This window comes from Citrus sinensis, chromosome 3, assembly GCF_022201045.2.
Source record: "Citrus sinensis cultivar Valencia sweet orange chromosome 3, DVS_A1.0, whole genome shotgun sequence".
NCBI lineage: Eukaryota > Viridiplantae > Streptophyta > Magnoliopsida > Sapindales > Rutaceae > Citrus > Citrus sinensis.
Genome location: NC_068558.1, coordinates 52,017,593 through 52,037,852, shown reverse-complemented (window position 1 = coordinate 52,037,852; position 20,260 = coordinate 52,017,593). Strand labels below are relative to the sequence as shown.

The window sequence follows — 20,260 nt, the reverse complement described above, 5'->3', positions numbered from 1 at the left end:
GGCAAGTAAAAGGAGAGAGGAGCGTAGGCCGAAGAGCACTCGCAACGGGCGACCCATTCGACTTTCGATCCCCTAAAAAACCTACCTTTTGACCACCTTCTTGGTCGGTTTGTTAAATTTATTTTACCCTTCTCTCTCTTCGCTTCGCTTTCCGTCTCTCACCAAACAAAACGTTCTCAAATTATTATTATTAATTATTATTGTCATTATTTTTTAAAATTTTCATCTTCTCTGTGTGTATCCGACTACCGTCATGACCACAAATTAAAACCCTAATTTTCTCTCTCTTCACTCCATCACTCTCTCTCATCTCAGGTTTTGCTTCTTTTCCACTCTCACTCCCAAACCCTAATTATACTCTAATTAAAATTATTATGTGTTTTTGATTTTGTGGATCTACTTTGTTTCTGTTTTTGGTTACAGAGACGAACGATTAAAGCGAAATTAAGGGGAATAATTCGACGAAGGATATATGTCCTTCAATCAATCAAGGTCCGATAGAAGCGAGACTCAGTATCGAAAATCAGGACGATCCGCAGGCTCCAATCAGCAGCGGACCTCCTCAGGCTCTTACGGTAAGGGCGCTGGCGGTGGCCCCGCCCCTTCACCGTCTGTTCACTCCTCTTCCTCTCTTCCTTCCTCCAATCGCAGGTCACTCTCTATTTCATTTCTTTTTCTTTTGATCCTTGAACTAAAGCTAGGGTTTTAATTCTCTGTGTTTGCTTTAATTTCATTCATATTAGTCCTTTGATTTTGATTATATTATTAGAATGAGCGCTTATTCTTTTTTTTTTTTTTTTAATTGATGATAGTTTTAAGAAGTCTCACAATGCACAAGGAGGCCAATCTAGGGTGAATGTACCCGCTGTTAATTCTTCGGACTCTACTAACAATGCTTCTGCTCACCGCAATGTACAAAACGGTGCACATTTACAGCCCCAGTTGCATGGTGTGTGCACGCATCTGCTATTGTTTTTTATTTTTTTATTTTGTTGTTGGTTTTCTGTTTTTGATTTTTTATTTACTCTCAAAATTGGATCATTTGTTGAGAAAAATGTGAATGGGATTTTGAATCTATGTTTGTTCTAGGAGCATCTGATGCGCCAGTTGGTGCCAATTCTTCCAAGCAAGTTGATTCGTCCACCCCTCAGAGAAGCACCCGAGCTGTTCCAAAGGCTCCAACTTCTCAATCAGCCTCCATGAGTTCTGACAGTACTGCTTCTGCAACACAGGCTAAAGGTTTTTTCTCCTTGCATGTGCTTGGTTTTATAAATGCTTCAAGTAATCATGAATTTTACTGAAAAAAAAAAATCATGAATATCAAAATGAGGGTGGTCTTTTGATGTTTTGATGTAATATATGATCTGATTAGCATTATTTATCATCAATTATCCTGTTCTACTGTTTGATACTTCTAGATTGATGTAACTACCTTTATGCTTATAATGTTTTCTTTTGGTCTAGCTCCTGGAGATGTGTCTAAGGCATTCCATTTTCAGTTTGGTTCGATTGGGATGCAGGTATTCTTCTTCTATTATTTTTCCACTTTATGCCATCTAGAGAGTTAGTTTTTGAGTATTTATTGGTGTTATATATTTAAAGTCTTGATCTAAAAGACTGAAAGATTATTTTTCTATATTCCTTGTAGATTCCAGCTCGAACTAGTTCTGCACCCCCTAATTTGGATGAGCAGAAACGTGACCAGGTCTGTTTATATTTTTCTCTATCCTGGGGTCATATTATTCAGCAGTAAACTATAAATGGTCGGATTTATTATCTGAACCAAGAGTGCAGAAAAGTTTACTGTCTTCCTGGATAGTATGAACTGTAGATTTTTACTCATTTCCCTTTTCTTCCTTCCTAAGTAGTCTGAACCTAGATTTCACATTTTCTTTTCTTGTGTTGGGATGGACTTTTCCCAACAACCATATGTTGATACCTTAACTTTTATATGGTTTGGTTTTCTCAGTTTCAATATTCTTGACACTCTACTGTGGAAGCACATTGGACTTAGTGTTTGATGATCAAATTATGAAGCTGTCTCGTTTATTTTTTGGCTTGCAGGCACGCCATGATGCTTACAGGTCAGTGCCAAATATACCAATGCCTTCTGTCCCAAAGCAGCAGCAGCCTAGGAAGGAGGCTGGTGTTACTGACCAATCTAATACTGTGGAGGTTCATCAAGTACCAAAAGTCAAAAAGGATCCTCAAGTCTCACTTCCACCCATGGCAAGCCCAGCGCAAAAGCCGTCTGTTCTTCCCATACCAATGACTTCTATGCAAATGCCATTTCACCAGCCACAAGTTTCTGTACAGTTTGGTGGGCATAACCCACAAGTTCAGTCTCAGAATGTAACGGCCACTTCACTCCCTATGCCAATGCCCATTCCATTACCAATGGGAAATGCTCCACAAGTGCAGCAGCATATGTTTGTTCCAGGTCTTCAACCACATCCAATGCCTCAGGGACTCATGCATCAGGGACAGGGCATGGGTTTCACAACTCAAATGGGTCCTCCCCAACTACCTCCCCAGCTAGGCAATATGGGAATGGGCATGACCCCACAATACCCCCAACAGCAGGGAGGAAAATTTGGTAGCGGTCCTCGTAAAACCATTGTAAAGATTACTCATCCGGACACGCATAAGGAGGTCAGGCTTGATGAACGATCAGATACATATTCGGATGGTGGGGTCTCAGGCCCTAGGTCTCAATCCCAACCAATACCATCATTTGCATCTGCTCATCCAATAAATTATTACCCTAATTCTTATGGTGCAAGTTCCATTTATTATCCAGCACCAGGTTCTCTTCCGTTAACAAGTAGCCAGATAACACCCAATTCTCAGGCGACACGATTTAACTATCCGGTTGGCCAGGGTCCCCAAAATGTATCTTTCATGAATCCAAATCTTAATTCTCTGCCTGTTAGTAAGACAGGGACCCCAATGCCTGGTATTGCGGAACCAACCAATTTTGAGCAGTCGCGTGATGCACATATTTCATCTGCCCCTTTAGGAACTGTACAGGTGACAGTTAAACCAGCCTCAGGATCTGTTGGAGAAAAGAGTGCAGATTCCTCTTCGTCAGACATTTCACCTGCAGTTGGTAAGGTTGCAACACCTAAACCTTCAAGGCCTTCCGGGGAAGCTACTACATCTCATCATCAAGGAGACCCGGAGACTTCTCCAGAAAAATCTTCTCAGAAGATGAAATCCAGCAGCGAACTGTTAGTGTCCAATTCATTGGCAGGAGCTATCAAACAGTCTGTTGCAGTTTCTTTACCTGTCTCTACTGAGAGTCTGGCATCCAATTCTTTGCCCACGTCATCATTTGAGGAGTCTGTACCAGTTGCAAATGTGGAAGGAAGAAGAAGGGAGTCTCTGAGTAGGTCAAGCTCTATCAAAGATAATCAGAAGAAGCCAGGCAAGAAAGGACAAATCCAGACACAACAGCAGGTAGTGCCAAACTTTTGAGATAACTGTTCTTTCAAGTTATTCTGCTAATGCCTTAAACCTTTGTCTGCAGGTTGGTGGGCAATCTACCTCAACCTCTAGCTTGGGCTGGAGAACTGCAGAAACTGGCATACAATCCAACAGTGGAGTCTCTGAAACTAAGGAAGCTAAAACAACTAGTGAATTGTCATCTGCAATTGATGCTTCTACTTCTGATATTTCTGAGGCAAAGGATGAGAGCACTAAGCAGAGTGTTACTTCTGTTTTAGCGGAAATATCTGGTGCTGGAAATGCTGCGAATGTCTTGGACACCGATTGTGATGCTAAGAAAAAGCTAGGTGAATTTCCTCCACAAGAATCTTTGGGAACAGAGGCTAGGGGAGGAGAGACCTTGGCTGACTGTTTCAAGCAAGATATTATCCCTTCTGAGATTGCTTCTCAATCTGCTACTTCGAAATCTATAGAACTTGTCAGCCAAACTGATCAGGAATCTGTATTAAAGGCAACAGCTGTTTGCAATGAGGTTCCAATATTGGGAACCACGGAGGAAGTGTTGGGTGAATCTGCAAGAGCTTCTACTGAAGCTCACAGGGTTGCCGACGATATGGATGCATCTAGCTCCGGAATTGCAGATTCAACAAATGTTGAATGTTCACATGGTAATAAGACTTCGACTGTGGATGCCTTGTCAAGCAAAAGTGTAATACAGCAGCATCCTGCTCCTGTTTCAGCTACTGAATTTCTGGAAACAATCCCAAAAACTGAAGGGGAGGTTCTGGATAATAGTGGTGCTGGCTCAGTCTTACTTCCAGTATCGGGTTCCAAGGATATGCCTGTAGTAGAATTAAATAGATCAAAGAGCTCTATTACTAGAGGAAAGAAGAAGAGAAGAGAAATCCTTCTGAAAGCTGATGCTGCCGGGACAACTTCAGATCTTTACATGGCTTATAAGGGTCCTGAGGAGAAGGAGGCTGCCATGCCTTTAGAAAGTGCTCAAGACACATCTACTATTGCGAATTCAAAGCAAGTAGCTGCTGATACTGTTCATGTACATGCTGTAGCCAGTGAAAAAAGTGTTCATAGTAAAGCAGAGCCTGATGATTGGGAAGATGCTGCTGACATGTCAACACCAAAATTAGAACCTTTAGATGAAGATGGAAATGGAAATCTGGGGAAGAAGTATTCAAGAGATTTTCTCCTGAAGTTTGCTGAACAATGTACTGATCTTCCAGAGGGTTTTGAGATAGCAGCTGATATAGCAGAGGCTTTGATGAGTGGTAATATCAATATTTCTCATCTTGTTGATCGTGATTCGTATCCTAGTCCTGGAAGAGCAACGGATAGGCAATCGGGGGGGCCTCGAGTTGATCGTCGTGGAAGCGTAATGGTTGATGATGATAGATGGGGTAGACTACCTGGTCCAAGTTTGGGGAGGGATTTGCGTCTGGATGTTGGTTATGGTGCTAATGCAGGATTCCGTCCTGGCCAAGGTGGTAACTATGGCGTTTTGAGAAATCCCCGACCACAAATACCTATGCAGTATCCTGGAGGTATCCTACCTGGGCCTATGCAGCCCATGGGTTCTCAGGGAGGGATGCAAAGAAATAGTCCTGATGCTGACAGGTGGCAACGCATTGCTAATTTCCAACAGAAGGGTTTAATTCCTTCTCCTCAGACTCCTTTGCAGATGATGCACAAAGCTGATAGAAAATATGAAGTCGGTAAAGTGCAAGATGGGGAAGAGGCCAAGCAGAGGCAGCTGAAAGCTATTTTGAACAAGCTAACTCCTCAAAACTTCGAGAAACTCTTTGAGCAAGTAAAAGCAGTAAACATCGACAATGCTGTTACACTCACTGGTGTGATCTCTCAAATTTTTGACAAAGCTTTAATGGAGCCTACTTTCTGTGAGATGTATGCAAACTTCTGTTATTTTCTTGCTGGAGAGCTACCTGATTTCAGTGAAGACAATGAAAAAATTACTTTCAAGAGACTGCTTCTGAACAAATGCCAAGAGGAATTTGAGAGAGGAGAGAGAGAGCAAGAAGAAGCTAACAAAGCTGATAAAGAGGGGGAGATTAAGCAGACCGAGGAAGAAAGAGAAGAGAAGAGAATCAAGGCTCGAAGACGAATGCTAGGCAACATTAGACTAATTGGTGAGTTGTACAAGAAGAAAATGTTGACTGAGAGAATAATGCATGAATGCATCAAGAAGTTGCTGGGCCAGTATGAGAATCCTGACGAGGAGGATGTTGAGGCGTTGTGTAAATTAATGAGCACAATAGGAGAAATGATCGATCACCCCAAGGCCAAAGAGCATATGGATGCTTATTTTGACAGAATGGAAAAGTTTTCAAACAACATGAAACTATCTTCTAGGGTTAGGTTTATGTTGAAGGATTCAATTGAGTTGAGAAAGAATAAATGGCAGCAGAGGAGGAAAGTTGAAGGGCCGAAAAAGATTGAGGAAGTGCACAGAGATGCTGCTCAAGAACGGCAAGCACAAGCTAGTAGGCTCGCCAGAGGTCCAAGCATGAATTCTTCATCAAGGAGGGCTCCTATGGATTTTGGTCCTAGGGGCTTATCTTCCCCTACTACCCAGATGGGTAGTTTCCGAGGATTGCCTACTCAAAATCGTGGTTATGGCGGTCAGGATGTACGGTTTGAGGACAGGCAGTCTTATGAAGCTCGGACCTTGTCAGTTCCCTTACCTCAAAGACCCATAGGTGATGAATCAATAACCTTGGGCCCACAAGGCGGTCTTGCCAGAGGAATGTCCATTAGAGGACCACCAGCAATGTCAAGCACTCCCTTACCCGATATTTCTCCTGGTGCTGGAGAACCTAGAAGAATTCCAGCTGGTTTGAATGGTTTTAGTTCTTTATCAGAGCGGCCTGCTTATGGTTCAAGGGAGGATATAATACCAAGATATCACCCGGATAGATTTGCAGCCCCGCCTGCCTTTGACCAATTGAACGCCCAAGAGCGTAATATCAATTACGGTAACCGAGACCTAAGGGCTGCTGAGCGAAGTTTTGATCGGCCTCTTGCAACTTCACCCACACAAGGCCAGGTACCATCCATCACCCAAAATGTTCCTTCAGAAAAGGTGTGGTCTGAAGAATACCTACGGGAGAAGTCAATTGCTGCAATTAAAGAATTCTACAGGTATCTCCTTTTTTTTGCATGCTTTTATCACCTTGTCCATTTACCTGATCTTGACAGAATATTGCTTAAGAAAATATGCATGTATTTATATCCAAATATCTGCATCCGATTTGTTTGATAATTAGTTGTCGCCTTATGTTTAGTAGATTTATGTATTAGCACAAATTGGAAATGAAGGTGCTAGGGTTGACTGATTCTTTGTACTTGTTGGGCTTGCCATTGTTTCAAGACAAAAGTTCAATCATTTGGATGGTGTTGAATCTTCTAGGGCTCAAGTCCTATGCTATTGTGGAAGCTTTGTAGATCGGTGAAATTTCATGCCTATTCTTTTACTTGTACGATGCAGTATACTATATTGGAATTCAGGCTGCATTTCGCAGCTTGGTAAGGGCCATGGAATTGGAATTGGAATTGGAATTGTGTGGTTTGGGACATATTCTTCTTTAGTAATAGCTGGGGACCAGCAATTTCATGGCACCAAAACACAGGGAAGGAACTTAATACAGTAACATGTTTAGGTGCAAGGAAATACTAATGACACACTTTTTGATTCATTAAAGTAATTTCAGGATGAATAGGGTTCTTGGACTATATATATATGTATATATATATAGAGAGAGAGAGAGAGACAGAGAGTAAAAACGTGATATATAGTAATTACAGGTTTAAGTTTTTTAGAATCATGGTTGTGTTTTGATCATACTTGTTGAAGGCAGGAACTAAATGTTGGCAGGGATTTATTCTCAGTATGTTGAAGTCTTTTGTGATATTATTCTTAGCAGGAAAAGACGTGATATGTACGCTAATGAAATGAAGGATTGATTCTCTCATTTATGGGGCGGTTTCTTAACTTAAAGGAACAGGGGCAATATTTTGGTATTCTACAATTATCTATAGGATTAAACTCTGTTGTACATAATGCATAAATTATTAACCTTTAGAGGAGGACAGTTTCTTACGTAAAGCCATCCCCTAAAAATGCAAGTGGCACTTTCTAATGATCTAATCGTTCTTAGGAACTAATAATTTAATGCAAGAAGAATCCTCTACTTTTTGGCAAATGTCTTGTGCCTAAATGCTCAAACTAATGATTGAATTTTATGGCTGGCATTTTGTAATATTAGTAACATTAAGATGTTTTTTCCGTCAAACTTTCAGTGCCCGGGATGAGAAAGAAGTTGCTTGGTGTATCAAAGATTTGAATTCCCCAGGTTTCCACCCTTCAATGGTCTCTCTCTGGGTAACAGACTCTTTTGAGAGGAAGGACATGGAAAGGGATCTTTTGGCTAAGCTGCTTGTGAATCTTGCTAAATCTCGGGAAGGCATGTTAAGTCAAGGCCAGCTCATCAAAGGGTATATAAACCATTTTTTCACTTTTCTTTTCAAAATAAAAAGAACCTTGACAGTGTTAAGAAATTTATTAGATGAATGAACATTCATAATAAGTTTATCTGCTTGTGATATATATTGAATATTTATTTATTTTTATTTTTCTTTTGCGTAGGTTTGAATCTGTTCTCACTACTTTGGAGGATGCAGTAAATGATGCTCCAAGAGCAGCAGAATTTCTTGGCCGTATATTTGCCAAAGTTGTCGAAGAGAATGTGATTCCCTTGAGGGAGATTGGGAGGTTGTTACGTGAAGGTGGAGAGGAACCTGGGCGTCTTCAGGAAATTGGGCTTGCGGGTGATGTTCTTGGAAGCACATTAGAGATCATTAAATCAGATAAAGGAGAAAGTGTGTTACATGAGGTTCGAATGAGCTCGAATTTGAGATTGGAGGATTTCAGGCCTCCAGAGCCTAACAGATCAAGAATACTAGAAAAATTTATTTAGAGGGGATAGGTGATGCTCATTTGTATCTCGATAGAAGAAATTGATCCCTAGTGCCTTTAGGGTACTCGTTATTATTATTATTATTATGCTAAAATATATTTTTCTTGATGGGTGGGATGGGGGCGGCTACATGGCAGTATGGGGTTTTCCTTCTACTAATATTATTTCATCAGCAGATTTTTACTGCAACTGCAATTATGGAAAAGAGTTCAATTGAGCATCAAAATGTTTGTCCATGCGGTTTTGGGCACTCCGATTTTTAACATAATTTATTACCTTTGTTTAGTGGTCTTAATCTGGTGGTGGGTCCAGGTATAAGGTAAACAGTGACAGGTTAGCTCTTCTCGTGTGTGCCATGGTATCACATCTCAACATTTGATGAATTATTATGAAAGCAAAAGTAAGACCGGAAAGAAATGAATTTAGGAGAATGAAGGAATGAAATCAGGGGCCAAAGCAGTAATTAAGCCTACGTCAATGTAAGAAACACTTGGAGACCTGGAAAATAACGCGGTTTCAGATTCTGTTGCATCCTGATAAGCAAATCTAAGATTGAGGTTGAGTAACTTGAGTTATGTAATCTTGAGGAAATGTTAATATCCTTTCTCAAGGCTAAGCAAATCATGTGTTTTGTGTAATATATACATCCAATTGATGTGTGTGTGTGTGTGTGTGTTAATCAGTAATGCCTGGAGTACGCAATACAAATGTAGCTGTCTTGGAATCATACTTGCCAACACATAAATAACGGACTTAATTTGATGCATAAACAATACTGTTGTTGATTTGGTGGACTCAATTTTATCATATTGTTAATGGAAAGTTTTCAAGTTTGTCATTAGACTTGCTTACATGTATAATACTTATTAGTGTGTTGATCATGCCTTCCACTTGGATTTGGCATTGCGATTCTTCGGCAGTTATTCAACAGGCAGGCTTCAAGCGCTTATTGATTTTTTTTTTCTTTATAATTATTATTATTGATGAATAAGTAAGAGAGAAATAGAATAGAATCATAAATCCACAAACATATGACAAATAGTACACAGACGGACGACAAGTCGTTGTAGCGTGGTCTACGAATCTTCCGCTGATCTAATAACCGGGACCCACTTCAGATCAGATGCGAGTAGCGAAAAATCTAATACTTGCCGATGAAGTAAATTATTTAATTAATAGAGTAACAATAATTCCGTAAAACTAAAAGAAATACCAACAAATCACAGTCAGACTCAGAAAGCTTTCTCGCGTCATTCTTCTTCTTCTTCTTCTTCTTCTTCTTCTTCTCCGTTTACTCGCTTCAGTGTAAGTGTAAAAAACAACCTCACTGCTATGACCGGCGGCGGCGGTGAATCGCCGCTTACGCCAGCCTGTAACAGCGGCGAATTTCTTCTATCTCTCCTCCAAAAGCCCCAGCAGCATCCCCAAGCTCCTCCACATCAAACTCCACCGCAACAACCATCCCTGCCCAACGATCCTGCTGTTGCGGCTGTAGGCCCCACCATAAATTTCCCGCCACAGTGGCCATCCAACGGCGGTGATCTTCCTCCGACCTGGCCCCGCACTCCTCTCCTTCTCAATTTCCTAGGGTTTCCTCAAAACCCTTGGGCTTCTCCTTCTACTGAAAATCAGCAACGACTCTTGTGCGAGGATTTGGGGAGACTAGGGTTGTCTAACGCCAATTATGCTGCAATTCATAATCTTATTCAGCAACCGAATCACCAACAGCAGCAGCAGCAGAATCTGCGGTTTGGTTCTTTCCAGGTCCAACCCGACAGCTTATTGAATTTGAATCCTTTAGATAATTTGAAATACAATTTGGATAGGAACAGTCAATTTGACCAACCCCGAGCAAGTTCTATTTCGAATCCGAATTCATTTCAGCACAGGAATCTGGAGAATTCTCGAGAACATGATTTGAGACTTGGCAAACAGCATTATGGCTCAACACCGCCTCCTGGCTTTTCGAACAAGGCAAGAGTTGCTGGCAGTGGTAATAGCAGAAGGGGATTTGAGCATAATGTTGATATGACTAACAGATTTACTAGTTCTGCTGTTGAAGGTGGTAATGGTGTAGGGCTCACTAGACAGCTTGATCATCCTGGTCCTCCTTCTGGAATTAATCTTCATTCAGTATCAGCCTTAGACATTGAAGAGTCTTTGTTGGATTTGCGTAGAGAAGGTCGAGGAAGGCATTTGGGGCGCAATAAGAGGAGGGAGAATGGCCCTGGTTATAGTCAAGGTGGCGATGATGTGGATGATTTTGGCGAAGACCTCGTGGATTCTTTATTGCCTGACGATGAATCTGAACTCAAGAATGATAATCATGAGAGGAATGACAAGAAACATCGAAATTCACGTGATAAGGTTATCTCTCTTCTGTAGTAGTGATTATACACTTCCATGAACTAATCATTATATTAGCGACACTTACATTTGCATGATTTGATTGGAATTCTTTAGTGATAAAACATTTACTGTTAGTGGGTTAGTGGATAAACTGTGTGATTTGCCTGTGCTTTTTATTATCAGGAAATCAGATCAGATAACAGAGGGAAAAGACGGCTTAGCAAGAGGATGAGAAACTTAAAATGGCATATTGAATGTCGTGGTGACATAGGAAGACTAAATGCTCCAAACTTCAAGAAACTCTTTGAGCAAGTAAAAGCAGTAAACATCGACAATGCTGTTACACTCGCTGGTGTGGTCTCTCAAATTTTTGACAAAGCTTTAATGGAGCCTACTTTCTGTGAGATGTATGCAAACTTCTTTTATTTTCTTGCTGGAAAGTTACCTGATTTCAGTGAAGACAATGAAAAAATTACTTTCAAGAGACTGCTTCTGAACAAATGCCAAGAGGAATTTGAGAGAGGAGAGAGAGAGCAAGAAGAAGCTAACAAAGCTGATAAAGAGGGGGAGATTAAGCAGACCGAGGAAGAAAGAGAAGAGAAGAGAATCAAGGCTCGAAGACGATGGCTAGGCAACATTAGACTAATTGGTGAGTTGTACAAGAAGAAAATGTTGACTGAGAGAATAATGCATGAATGCATCAAGAAGTTGCTGGGCCAGTATGAGAATCCTGACGAGGAGGATGTTGAGGCGTTGTGTATATTAATGAGCACAATAGGAGAGATGATCGATCACCCCAAGGCCAAAGAGCATATGTATGCTTATTTTGACAGAATGGAAAAGTTGTCAAACAACATGAAACTATCTTCTAGGGTTAGGCTTATGTTGAAGGATTCAATTGAGTTGAGAAAGAATAAATGGCAGCAGAGGAGGAAAGTTGAAGGGCCGAAAAAGATCGAGGAAGTGCACAGAGATGCTGCTCAAGAACGGCAAGCACAAGCTAGTAGGCTCGCCAGAGGTCCAAGCATGAATTCTTCATCAAGGAGGGCTCCTATGGATTTTGGTCCTAGGGGCTTATCTTCCCCTACTACCCAAATGCCACGAGAAAGGCATTTGGGGCGCGATAAGAGGAGGGAGAATGGCCCTGGTTATAGTCAAGGTGGCGATGATGTGGATGATTTTGGCGAAGACCTCGTGGATTCTTTATTGCCTGACGATGAATCTGAACTCAAGAATGATAATCATGAGAGGAATGACAAGAAACATCGAAATTCACGTGATAAGGTTATCTCTCTTTTGTAGTAGTGATTATACACTTCCATGAACTAATCATTATATTAGCGACACTTACATTTGCATGATTTGATTGGAATTCTTTAGTGATAAAACATTTACTGTTAGTGGGTTAGTGGATAAACTGTGTGATTTGCCTGTGCTTTTTATTATCAGGAAATCAGATCAGATAACAGAGGGAAAAGACGGCTTAGCAAGAGGATGAGAAACTTAAAATTGCATATTGAATGTCGTGGTGACATAGGAAGACTAAATGCTCCAAACTTCAAGAAACTCTTTGAGCAAGTAAAAGCAGTAAACATCGACAATGCTGTTACACTCGCTGGTGTGGTCTCTCAAATTTTTGACAAAGCTTTAATGGAGCCTACTTTCTGTGAGATGTATGCAAACTTCTTTTATTTTCTTGCTGGAGAGTTACCTGATTTCAGTGAAGACAATGAAAAAATTACTTTCAAGAGACTGCTTCTGAACAAATGCCAAGAGGAATTTGAGAGAGGAGAGAGAGAGCAAGAAGAAGCTAACAAAGCTGATAAAGAGGGGGAGATTAAGCAGACCGAGGAAGAAAGAGAAGAGAAGAGAATCAAGGCTCGAAGACGATGGCTAGGCAACATTAGACTAATTGGTGAGTTGTACAAGAAGAAAATGTTGACTGAGAGAATAATGCATGAATGCATCAAGAAGTTGCTGGGCCAGTATGAGAATCCTGACGAGGAGGATGTTGAGGCGTTGTGTATATTAATGAGCACAATAGGAGAGATGATCGATCACCCCAAGGCCAAAGAGCATATGGATGCTTATTTTGAAAGAATGGAAAAGTTGTCAAACAACATGAAACTATCTTCTAGGGTTAGGCTTATGTTGAAGGATTCAATTGAGTTGAGAAAGAATAAATGGCAGCAGAGGAGGAAAGTTGAAGGGCCGAAAAAGATCGAGGAAGTGCACAGAGATGCTGCTCAAGAACGGCAAGCACAAGCTAGTAGGCTCGCCAGAGGTCCAAGCATGAATTCTTCATCAAGGAGGGCTCCTATGGATTTTGGTCCTAGGGGCTTATCTTCCCCTACTACCCAGATGGGTAGTTTCCGAGGATTGCCTAATCAAAATCGTGGTTATGGGGAAGAGGCCAAGCAGAGGCAGCTGAAAGCTATTTTGAACAAGCTAACTCCTCAAAACTTCGAGAAACTCTTTGAGCAAGTAAAAGCAGTAAACATCGACAATGCTGTTACACTCACTGGTGTGATCTATCAAATTTTTGACAAAGCTTTAATGGAGCCTACTTTCTGTGAGATGTATGCAAACTTCTGTTATTTTCTTGCTGGAGAGTTACCTGATTTCAGTGAAGACAATGAAAAAATTACTTTCAAGAGACTGCTTCTGAACAAATGCCAAGAGGAATTTGAGAGAGGAGAGAGAGAGCAAGAAGAAGCTAACAAAGCTGATAAAGAGGGGGAGATTAAGCAGACCGAGGAAGAAAGAGAAGAGAAGAGAATCAAGGCTCGAAGACGATGGCTAGGCAACATTAGACTAATTGGTGAGTTGTACAAGAAGAAAATGTTGACTGAGAGAATAATGCATGAATGCATCAAGAAGTTGCTGGGCCAGTATGAGAATCCTGACGAGGAGGATGTTGAGGCGTTGTGTATATTAATGAGCACAATAGGAGAGATGATCGATCACCCCAAGGCCAAAGAGCATATGGATGCTTATTTTGAAAGAATGGAAAAGTTGTCAAACAACATGAAACTATCTTCTAGGGTTAGGCTTATGTTGAAGGATTCAATTGAGTTGAGAAAGAATAAATGGCAGCAGAGGAGGAAAGTTGAAGGGCCGAAAAAGATCGAGGAAGTGCACAGAGATGCTGCTCAAGAACGGCAAGCACAAGCTAGTAGGCTCGCCAGAGGTCCAAGCATGAATTCTTCATCAAGGAGGGCTCCTATGGATTTTGGTCCTAGGGGTTTATCTTTGGGCACTCCGATATTTAACATAATTTATTACCTTTGTTTAGTGGTCTTAATCTGGTGGTGGGTCCAGGTATAAGGTAAACAGTGACAGGTTAGCTCTTCTCGTGTGTGCCATGGTATCACATCTCAACATTTGATGAATTGTTATGAAAGCAAAAGTAAGACCGGAAAGAAATGAATTTAAGAGAATGAAGGAATGAAATCAGGGGCCAAGCAGTAATTAGCCTACGTCAATGTAAGATACTACATGGAGATCTGGAAAATAACGCGGTTTCAGATTCTGTTACATCCCGATAAGCAAAACTAAGATTGAGGTTGAGTAACTTGAGTTATGTAATCTTGAGGAAATGTTAATATCCTTTCTCAAGGCTAAGCAAATCATGTGTTTTGTGTTGTTCTTGTATGTTAATATCCTTGGTTTATTCGAGATTTGTTTGAAATGGTGTCACGCCAGGTGGTTTTCGGGTGAGTAAATAGGTCTGGATCGGCTCCGCCCAGGCCGGTGGCTTGGACAACGGCTTAAGATTAAAAAAAAAAAAAAAGTGAGCCAAGCCTGGTCCTCTTTTTTTTTAAAATAAATATATAAGTAATAATAAATTAATATTTTTAAAAAATAATGGAAAAATAATAATGAAAACTTAAATTTGTGATTCATAAATTAATACTAATTCAAAGAACCCTAAAATTATAATATTAAATTCTCTCTTAAGTATAATTAAATTAAAAGGACGTCACTAATAAACAAAAAATATAGATTTTGTTATCTCATTATAATTGGTAATAATAATAATCTCTTCAAATTTAATAAATTTATTTCTTAATTGAATAAGGATGATTTTATATTTTTTTAATATTTGTGAGGAATATATATATATATATATATATATATAATTTTAATTATAAAACTAATTTCTAAAATCAGATTTTGAAAAACTACTCTTTTCTTTCTTTTCGAAATATGCTACGGGATAGATGAATTTTTTTTAAAAAAAAATGATCAAATACTAAATAACTTTTAACTATTTAAAATTACTTTTAATGTCCTCAAAAGAAATCGCCAACGGTCCCCTAGAAAACAATCTTTGGAACAAATTAAATTCACTGAATTTTAGTATGTAAAAGTAAAAAAAAAAAACAAAAATAAAATGTCGTGGTGGGCCGACAGAATACTAGGCCGCCTCTGTTGTTAATAAGGTCCAGTAAGTATACAATACGGGTCAAAGCGAAAATGATTATAGTAATTAACGGGTCGGGCGTAGGGCAAAATCTTTTGCGTTTGTTATCAAAATATATAAATTACCACTACCACAGTAACGAACGGACGAGGGCTTTTAGCTCGGCTACTCTCATCTCTCTCTATTCTCAGCAGCAGCAAGTGCGATTTTTAGAGTTTCTGGTCTGCTTCTGCAAAATGGTATCCCTTTATCTCTTAATACTTTTTTATTTTATTTTACTTATTCTCTTCTTGTGAATTTATGTTGTTGATTTGGGTGAAAATCAAAGTTTTCTTATTATCAAGTTAAAATACATCGCAAATCCAGTAAGAATAATTGGATCGATTGTACTCGACTTAGATTTTGAATCCAGCGTTGGAGCTTTTAGAATTTAGATGTGTTTAGTTAGTACTTATTCTCGAGCTGCAATGCTTCTTTCTTTGATGTAACACCTTCCAGTTTGTTATGTTCCTTCGATCGATATTTGGTTGTCAAAGGCTTTAGATTCTCTTAACTTTCTTTAATCTCTGTTTTTTCGCTTTCCAATACTTATGATTTTGATACTGATGATTTGTGGTTTTGGTCTTGTTTTTCGCTTTCCAATACTTGTGATCATGATTCCATTCTGCCGGGTTTTGCAGACAAAGAGGACCAAGAAGGCAGGAATTGTTGGGAAGTATGGTATGTATTGAGGCTAGTTTTATTTTTTTTTTGTGGTTTGTTTAGTGTCCTCAAGTATAGATGTTATGGTGAAGTAAACTTTAGATGTTCATTTTATTTTTCTAACCTTGGGATATCTTTATATCAATAGGAGGTAAAAATATTATGTCTCATTATCTAACTTGCCAAGAAGTTATTTAGTTTGTCAAGAGGTAAATGTTTGGTTTGGCTTTGAGCGTGAATTGTGGGTTGTTCACATGTTAATTCAAGAAAGCTTGCTACTGGCATTATATAAACAGAAATTTATGATAGGAACCATATCATGAAAAGCTTTGTGGTGGTTTCTCTCTAGCTTGTTGTTACCCTAGCTTTGATGTTTTAGTCTGTTTTTGCATGTGTGGCTTTGGGATCTTGAAATTATAAGTTATTATTCTTTTCCAGGTACCCGTTATGGTGCCAGTCTGCGTAAGCAGATTAAGAAGATGGAGGTCAGTCAACACAGCAAGTACTTCTGTGAATTCTGTGGGAAGGTAGTACATTCCCCTCTGTGCTGCTCTTTATCCTTTTTCATTTCTTTTTATGCTCATGGTTCAATGACTCTTTTGCTTGTGGATGTATTAAATATTTACATATTCCTTGCTGTTGGCAGTATGCTGTGAAGAGGAAGGCTGTGGGAATCTGGGGTTGCAAAGACTGTGGCAAGGTGAAAGCTGGAGGTGCTTACACTTTGAAGTAAGATTCTCATCAGGTGTCATCTTTACTTTGATTATACAATTTAAATGATTCTAAATTCTGTCCTATGTGCCTTTCCAGTACTGCTAGTGCTGTGACCGTGAGGAGTACAATTCGGAGGCTGAGGGAACAGACCGAGAGTTAATTTTGTTGCCAATCTATCTTTTTTTTCATTTATTTGTGATAGGAGTAATTCCTGGGGCAGGATTGTCTAAAGGAATTTCTATGCTTGGATATATGGTTTAAAAAGTTTTGAATTTGAATCTCTTTATTAAACAGATTTTGATGGACTTTTAGTTTTGTGGTGATAACTTCATGATCTGTTGCTTCAAGGCTATAATTATTTAAAAGGGCGACAATGAAAAGCGATTTCCACAATTAGTAATCATTTATAAGAAACTAGCTCTAATTGAAATGGAAAATGGGATATTTGCTCTTGTATTTTAGCGAAATGAAATCAATTCCTTCAAAGGCATAGGTTGATTATCCTTTTGGATTAAGCCCATTAACTCCCCAAGATACAGGCAGGCATCCATCGCGTTTCATTGGAAGAACCAGTGAGTTCAAATACAACAAAGGCTGAGCCGCAGGTCTTTTACCAGCGCTCCAGCTCTTACATTACATCTAACTTTACAAAACTCTTAAGAATATGGAAAAGGCAAATATTATCTAAACACACATGCTATCGCCGTCGCCTCTGTTCTCTCTCTCCATTCCCGATTAGTCTGGGAATGCTTCTAAACAGATGATTTTAGGACAGACCTAATATAGTGCTCTTCCACCATCTGACTCTGAGAAGCAAATATCATTAATGCAGGGACTTCAAAAATTTGAAGTCCCTTTGATGAAGAAAGATGATGAAGATACGATGATGACTCATTAGTCATTGTAGACAATTGTATTACTATATGAGATGCACATAGGTATATATCATACAATGGGAAGTGGGATGCCGTCTTTGCTGTTGTTATGATGCATTTGTTTTTGGACAGCCTTAACTGCAGCAACTCTAGCTGCATTTGCTGCCCTGTTAGCCGCTGTAACAGCCCTGTTAACTCTCTCATCTACCTTGGCCACATCATAAGCTTTTTCAGCTGCTCGTCGTGCTTCCTGATTAAAAGACAACAGCAATAAGAACAAAAATCCCCCAAGTAATGAGTGAACGAGATCGAACAACTAAATTGAAGAAAGTTATTATGATGTTAACAAGTTTTGTGTAACCCAGTGTGGTTTCCTCAGGCAACCAAAATTCAAAAATAACTTTTGACTGTTATCCAAAAATTTCATTCATCTTTCTAACATCAGTAAAATGCTGAAAGTGAAGATGTGCGTAAATCATATTACAAAAGGAACGTTGAAACATCTTCAATGAAACAATAAAGCTGTAATAAATTTTAGGCATCAACAGTTGCTGAGTGGTCATGAACAGAAGTTTGGCTAAGAACATTCAAGTACCTGCACCGCATTGAGTACTTTGGAGTGGTAAACTGCAATAGGTGATACAGGATGAGTCGTAGTCTGCGTGCTTGGAATATCGAGAATTCCATTTTGCCAGTGACCAGATTGGGTTTCCCCATTTCTGAATGTGTACATTCCAAGCCCCTGTCTTCTACCCTCATGCCAGGCTCCTTCATACCGATGCCCATTGGCAAAACGATAGACACCAAATCCATGCATCTTGTCCGCAAAATATTCTCCAGCATATGTGTCCCCATTTCTAAGTAAGAAACATGGATGTCAATATGGGAAGAAAAAGAATCATATGCCTATGCATTAAAAAATACCAGAACAAACAATGACTACAATCTACCATTAAACTCACTATCCATTAAAATTCAGCAAGGTATCCAGACCAACAAAATGAACATAAATTATCCTTATGAATGACATTTTCAAGATCACTATAACCTTTGTCCACTGATTAATAAAATTACAATCAAACCTAAGCTCACTTGCATTATCATCCAACAGTTGTCAGCAAATCCACTGAGGTATAACAGTCTAGTATTAATATAAGAACACTAATTTGAAACCAATGAAACACAATCACATAATCAATATCATTACGATGTTGATCATATTCTAGCAGATGAAGTAAGTCATCTTTCCCCAACCATGCAAGTAACATTTCATTAATTCAATTCAATGCTATCAAAGTAAAAACCAGAAAAGTAGAATAATAACCATGAAAACCAATGCACATACAAAGGCCACCAGTCCCCAACTTTAAAACCAAATAGAACAATCCGATTACAAAAAACTTTGTAAATATTAACACGAGACACCCCAATTAATTGATAAAACTAAATCCATAGGGGAAGGAAAAAGATACCTGAAATGGTAATGGCCAAGGCCATGCTTGACCCCCCACTTAAATTCGCCAACATATCGGCTCCCATCCTCACAAGTATGAACTCCACATCCATGACTCTGCCCATTAGACCACTCACCTGCATAAACATCTCCGGTATAAAACCTATAAACCCCAAATCCATGCCTAAGGCCTTGCCTATATTGGCCTCTATATCGGCTCCCTCTGGCCCAAGTCTCGACTCCATATCCATCATATTTTCCATCGACCCAGTCACCCTCATATCTGCCACTCAGATAATAATAATACACACCACTCCCAGAACATTTCCCCTTGTGATACTCTCCCTCATAAACGTCGCCATTGCTGTAAACTTGCACCCAGCAACCCGAATTTCCCCTCTTTTCTAGCTTGGGCCTCGACCCGATTGACCAAAACACAGGCAGAGGCGGCCTCGAGATTTTGGAAGAATTAGCGAGCTTAATTGGGAAAGAACGGGCGAAGAACAGACGGATGGAAGGCAGACGAGGAAGAGCGAGATTGAGAGAGAACAACAAAGCCGCGGAGAAGGCAAAAGCCGATAAGAAATCGAGAAAAAACGAATGACTCGGATGAGAAACGAGAAAATAAAAGAAGGGCAACGACAATAACAGAATCAGCCGCAAATGAACTCTCAAACGACGGAGGTGCTTGCAGCGGCGGAGCAACCGAAACGCGGCGGATTTGGCGGCAATCGAAACGGAAAACAGAGACTGAGACTGCGGATTGGGAGAATCGAATTGAGGGTTTAAGTGGTAGAGGGTGGGGGACTTGGAGAGGGACGAGTGCTGAGATCGCTTGTAAGGTGAAGGCGAAGGGGTAATAGGGTCATTTTGGATCAAAATTTGGGGAATTTGATGATGATCGTCTCCTCCAGTGTTGTGCTTAACCGACGTCGTTTCGAATAACAACTGCTGGTGCTTTTGGTGAATTGAAGAAAGAAGAGGCGGTGTAGGGTTGAAATCGGAAGAGACGCCGCTGCTTTCTTTTCCGATCTGTACTTCTGATTTCTTCTGATGCATTACATAACAAAATCAAAATTCTTTTCTTCGTCGTTCTTCTTCTTCTTCTTCTTTTTTTTTTTTTTCAAAAAAGTAATTTCTCGGCAAATTTCTTTTGTAAATAGATAGATAATATCGGAAGAATTGTATATAAATAGAAGGCTTTTACTTTCAGAGCGGTCTCTGCGTCGAGTTTATGGTAATTAAGCAATCCACTAATTTCGAACCACAGAGCCCAACTCCTCTC

The 20,260-nt window shown here is 39.7% G+C and overlaps 4 protein-coding genes across 4 annotated transcripts; 3 read left to right on the top strand and 1 right to left on the bottom strand.

Moving 5' to 3' along the window:
- LOC102618073 (eukaryotic translation initiation factor 4G) lies at nucleotides 1-8,692 on the top strand. Its single transcript, XM_052437162.1, has 10 exons — nucleotides 1-315; nucleotides 424-651; nucleotides 813-949; nucleotides 1,090-1,239; nucleotides 1,465-1,520; nucleotides 1,649-1,705; nucleotides 2,065-3,459; nucleotides 3,530-6,621; nucleotides 7,780-7,974; nucleotides 8,126-8,692. The coding sequence occupies exons 2-10, from the start codon at nucleotides 473-475 to the stop codon at nucleotides 8,454-8,456; spliced, it is 5,592 nt and encodes a 1,863-aa protein (XP_052293122.1). The 5' UTR covers nucleotides 1-315; nucleotides 424-472; the 3' UTR covers nucleotides 8,457-8,692.
- A 953-nt stretch (nucleotides 8,693-9,645) lies between these two features.
- On the top strand, nucleotides 9,646-14,478 carry LOC127901088 (uncharacterized). Its single transcript, XM_052437163.1, has 3 exons — nucleotides 9,646-10,823; nucleotides 10,989-12,089; nucleotides 12,255-14,478. Exons 1-3 carry the CDS (start codon nucleotides 9,789-9,791, stop codon nucleotides 14,130-14,132), a joined length of 4,014 nt encoding a protein of 1,337 aa, XP_052293123.1. The 5' UTR covers nucleotides 9,646-9,788; the 3' UTR covers nucleotides 14,133-14,478.
- A 791-nt stretch (nucleotides 14,479-15,269) lies between these two features.
- LOC102618361 (60S ribosomal protein L37a) lies at nucleotides 15,270-16,952 on the top strand. Its single transcript, XM_006464327.4, has 5 exons — nucleotides 15,270-15,470; nucleotides 15,912-15,951; nucleotides 16,372-16,460; nucleotides 16,580-16,662; nucleotides 16,744-16,952. The coding sequence occupies exons 1-5, from the start codon at nucleotides 15,285-15,287 to the stop codon at nucleotides 16,805-16,807; spliced, it is 462 nt and encodes a 153-aa protein (XP_006464390.2). The 5' UTR covers nucleotides 15,270-15,284; the 3' UTR covers nucleotides 16,808-16,952.
- A 229-nt stretch (nucleotides 16,953-17,181) lies between these two features.
- LOC102618644 (hypothetical protein) lies at nucleotides 17,182-20,260 on the bottom strand. The gene is made up of 3 exons (XM_006464328.4): nucleotides 18,995-20,260; nucleotides 18,118-18,379; nucleotides 17,182-17,772 (listed from the first exon to the last, which is right to left on the bottom strand). The coding sequence occupies exons 1-3, from the start codon at nucleotides 20,032-20,034 to the stop codon at nucleotides 17,593-17,595; spliced, it is 1,482 nt and encodes a 493-aa protein (XP_006464391.1). The 5' UTR covers nucleotides 20,035-20,260; the 3' UTR covers nucleotides 17,182-17,592.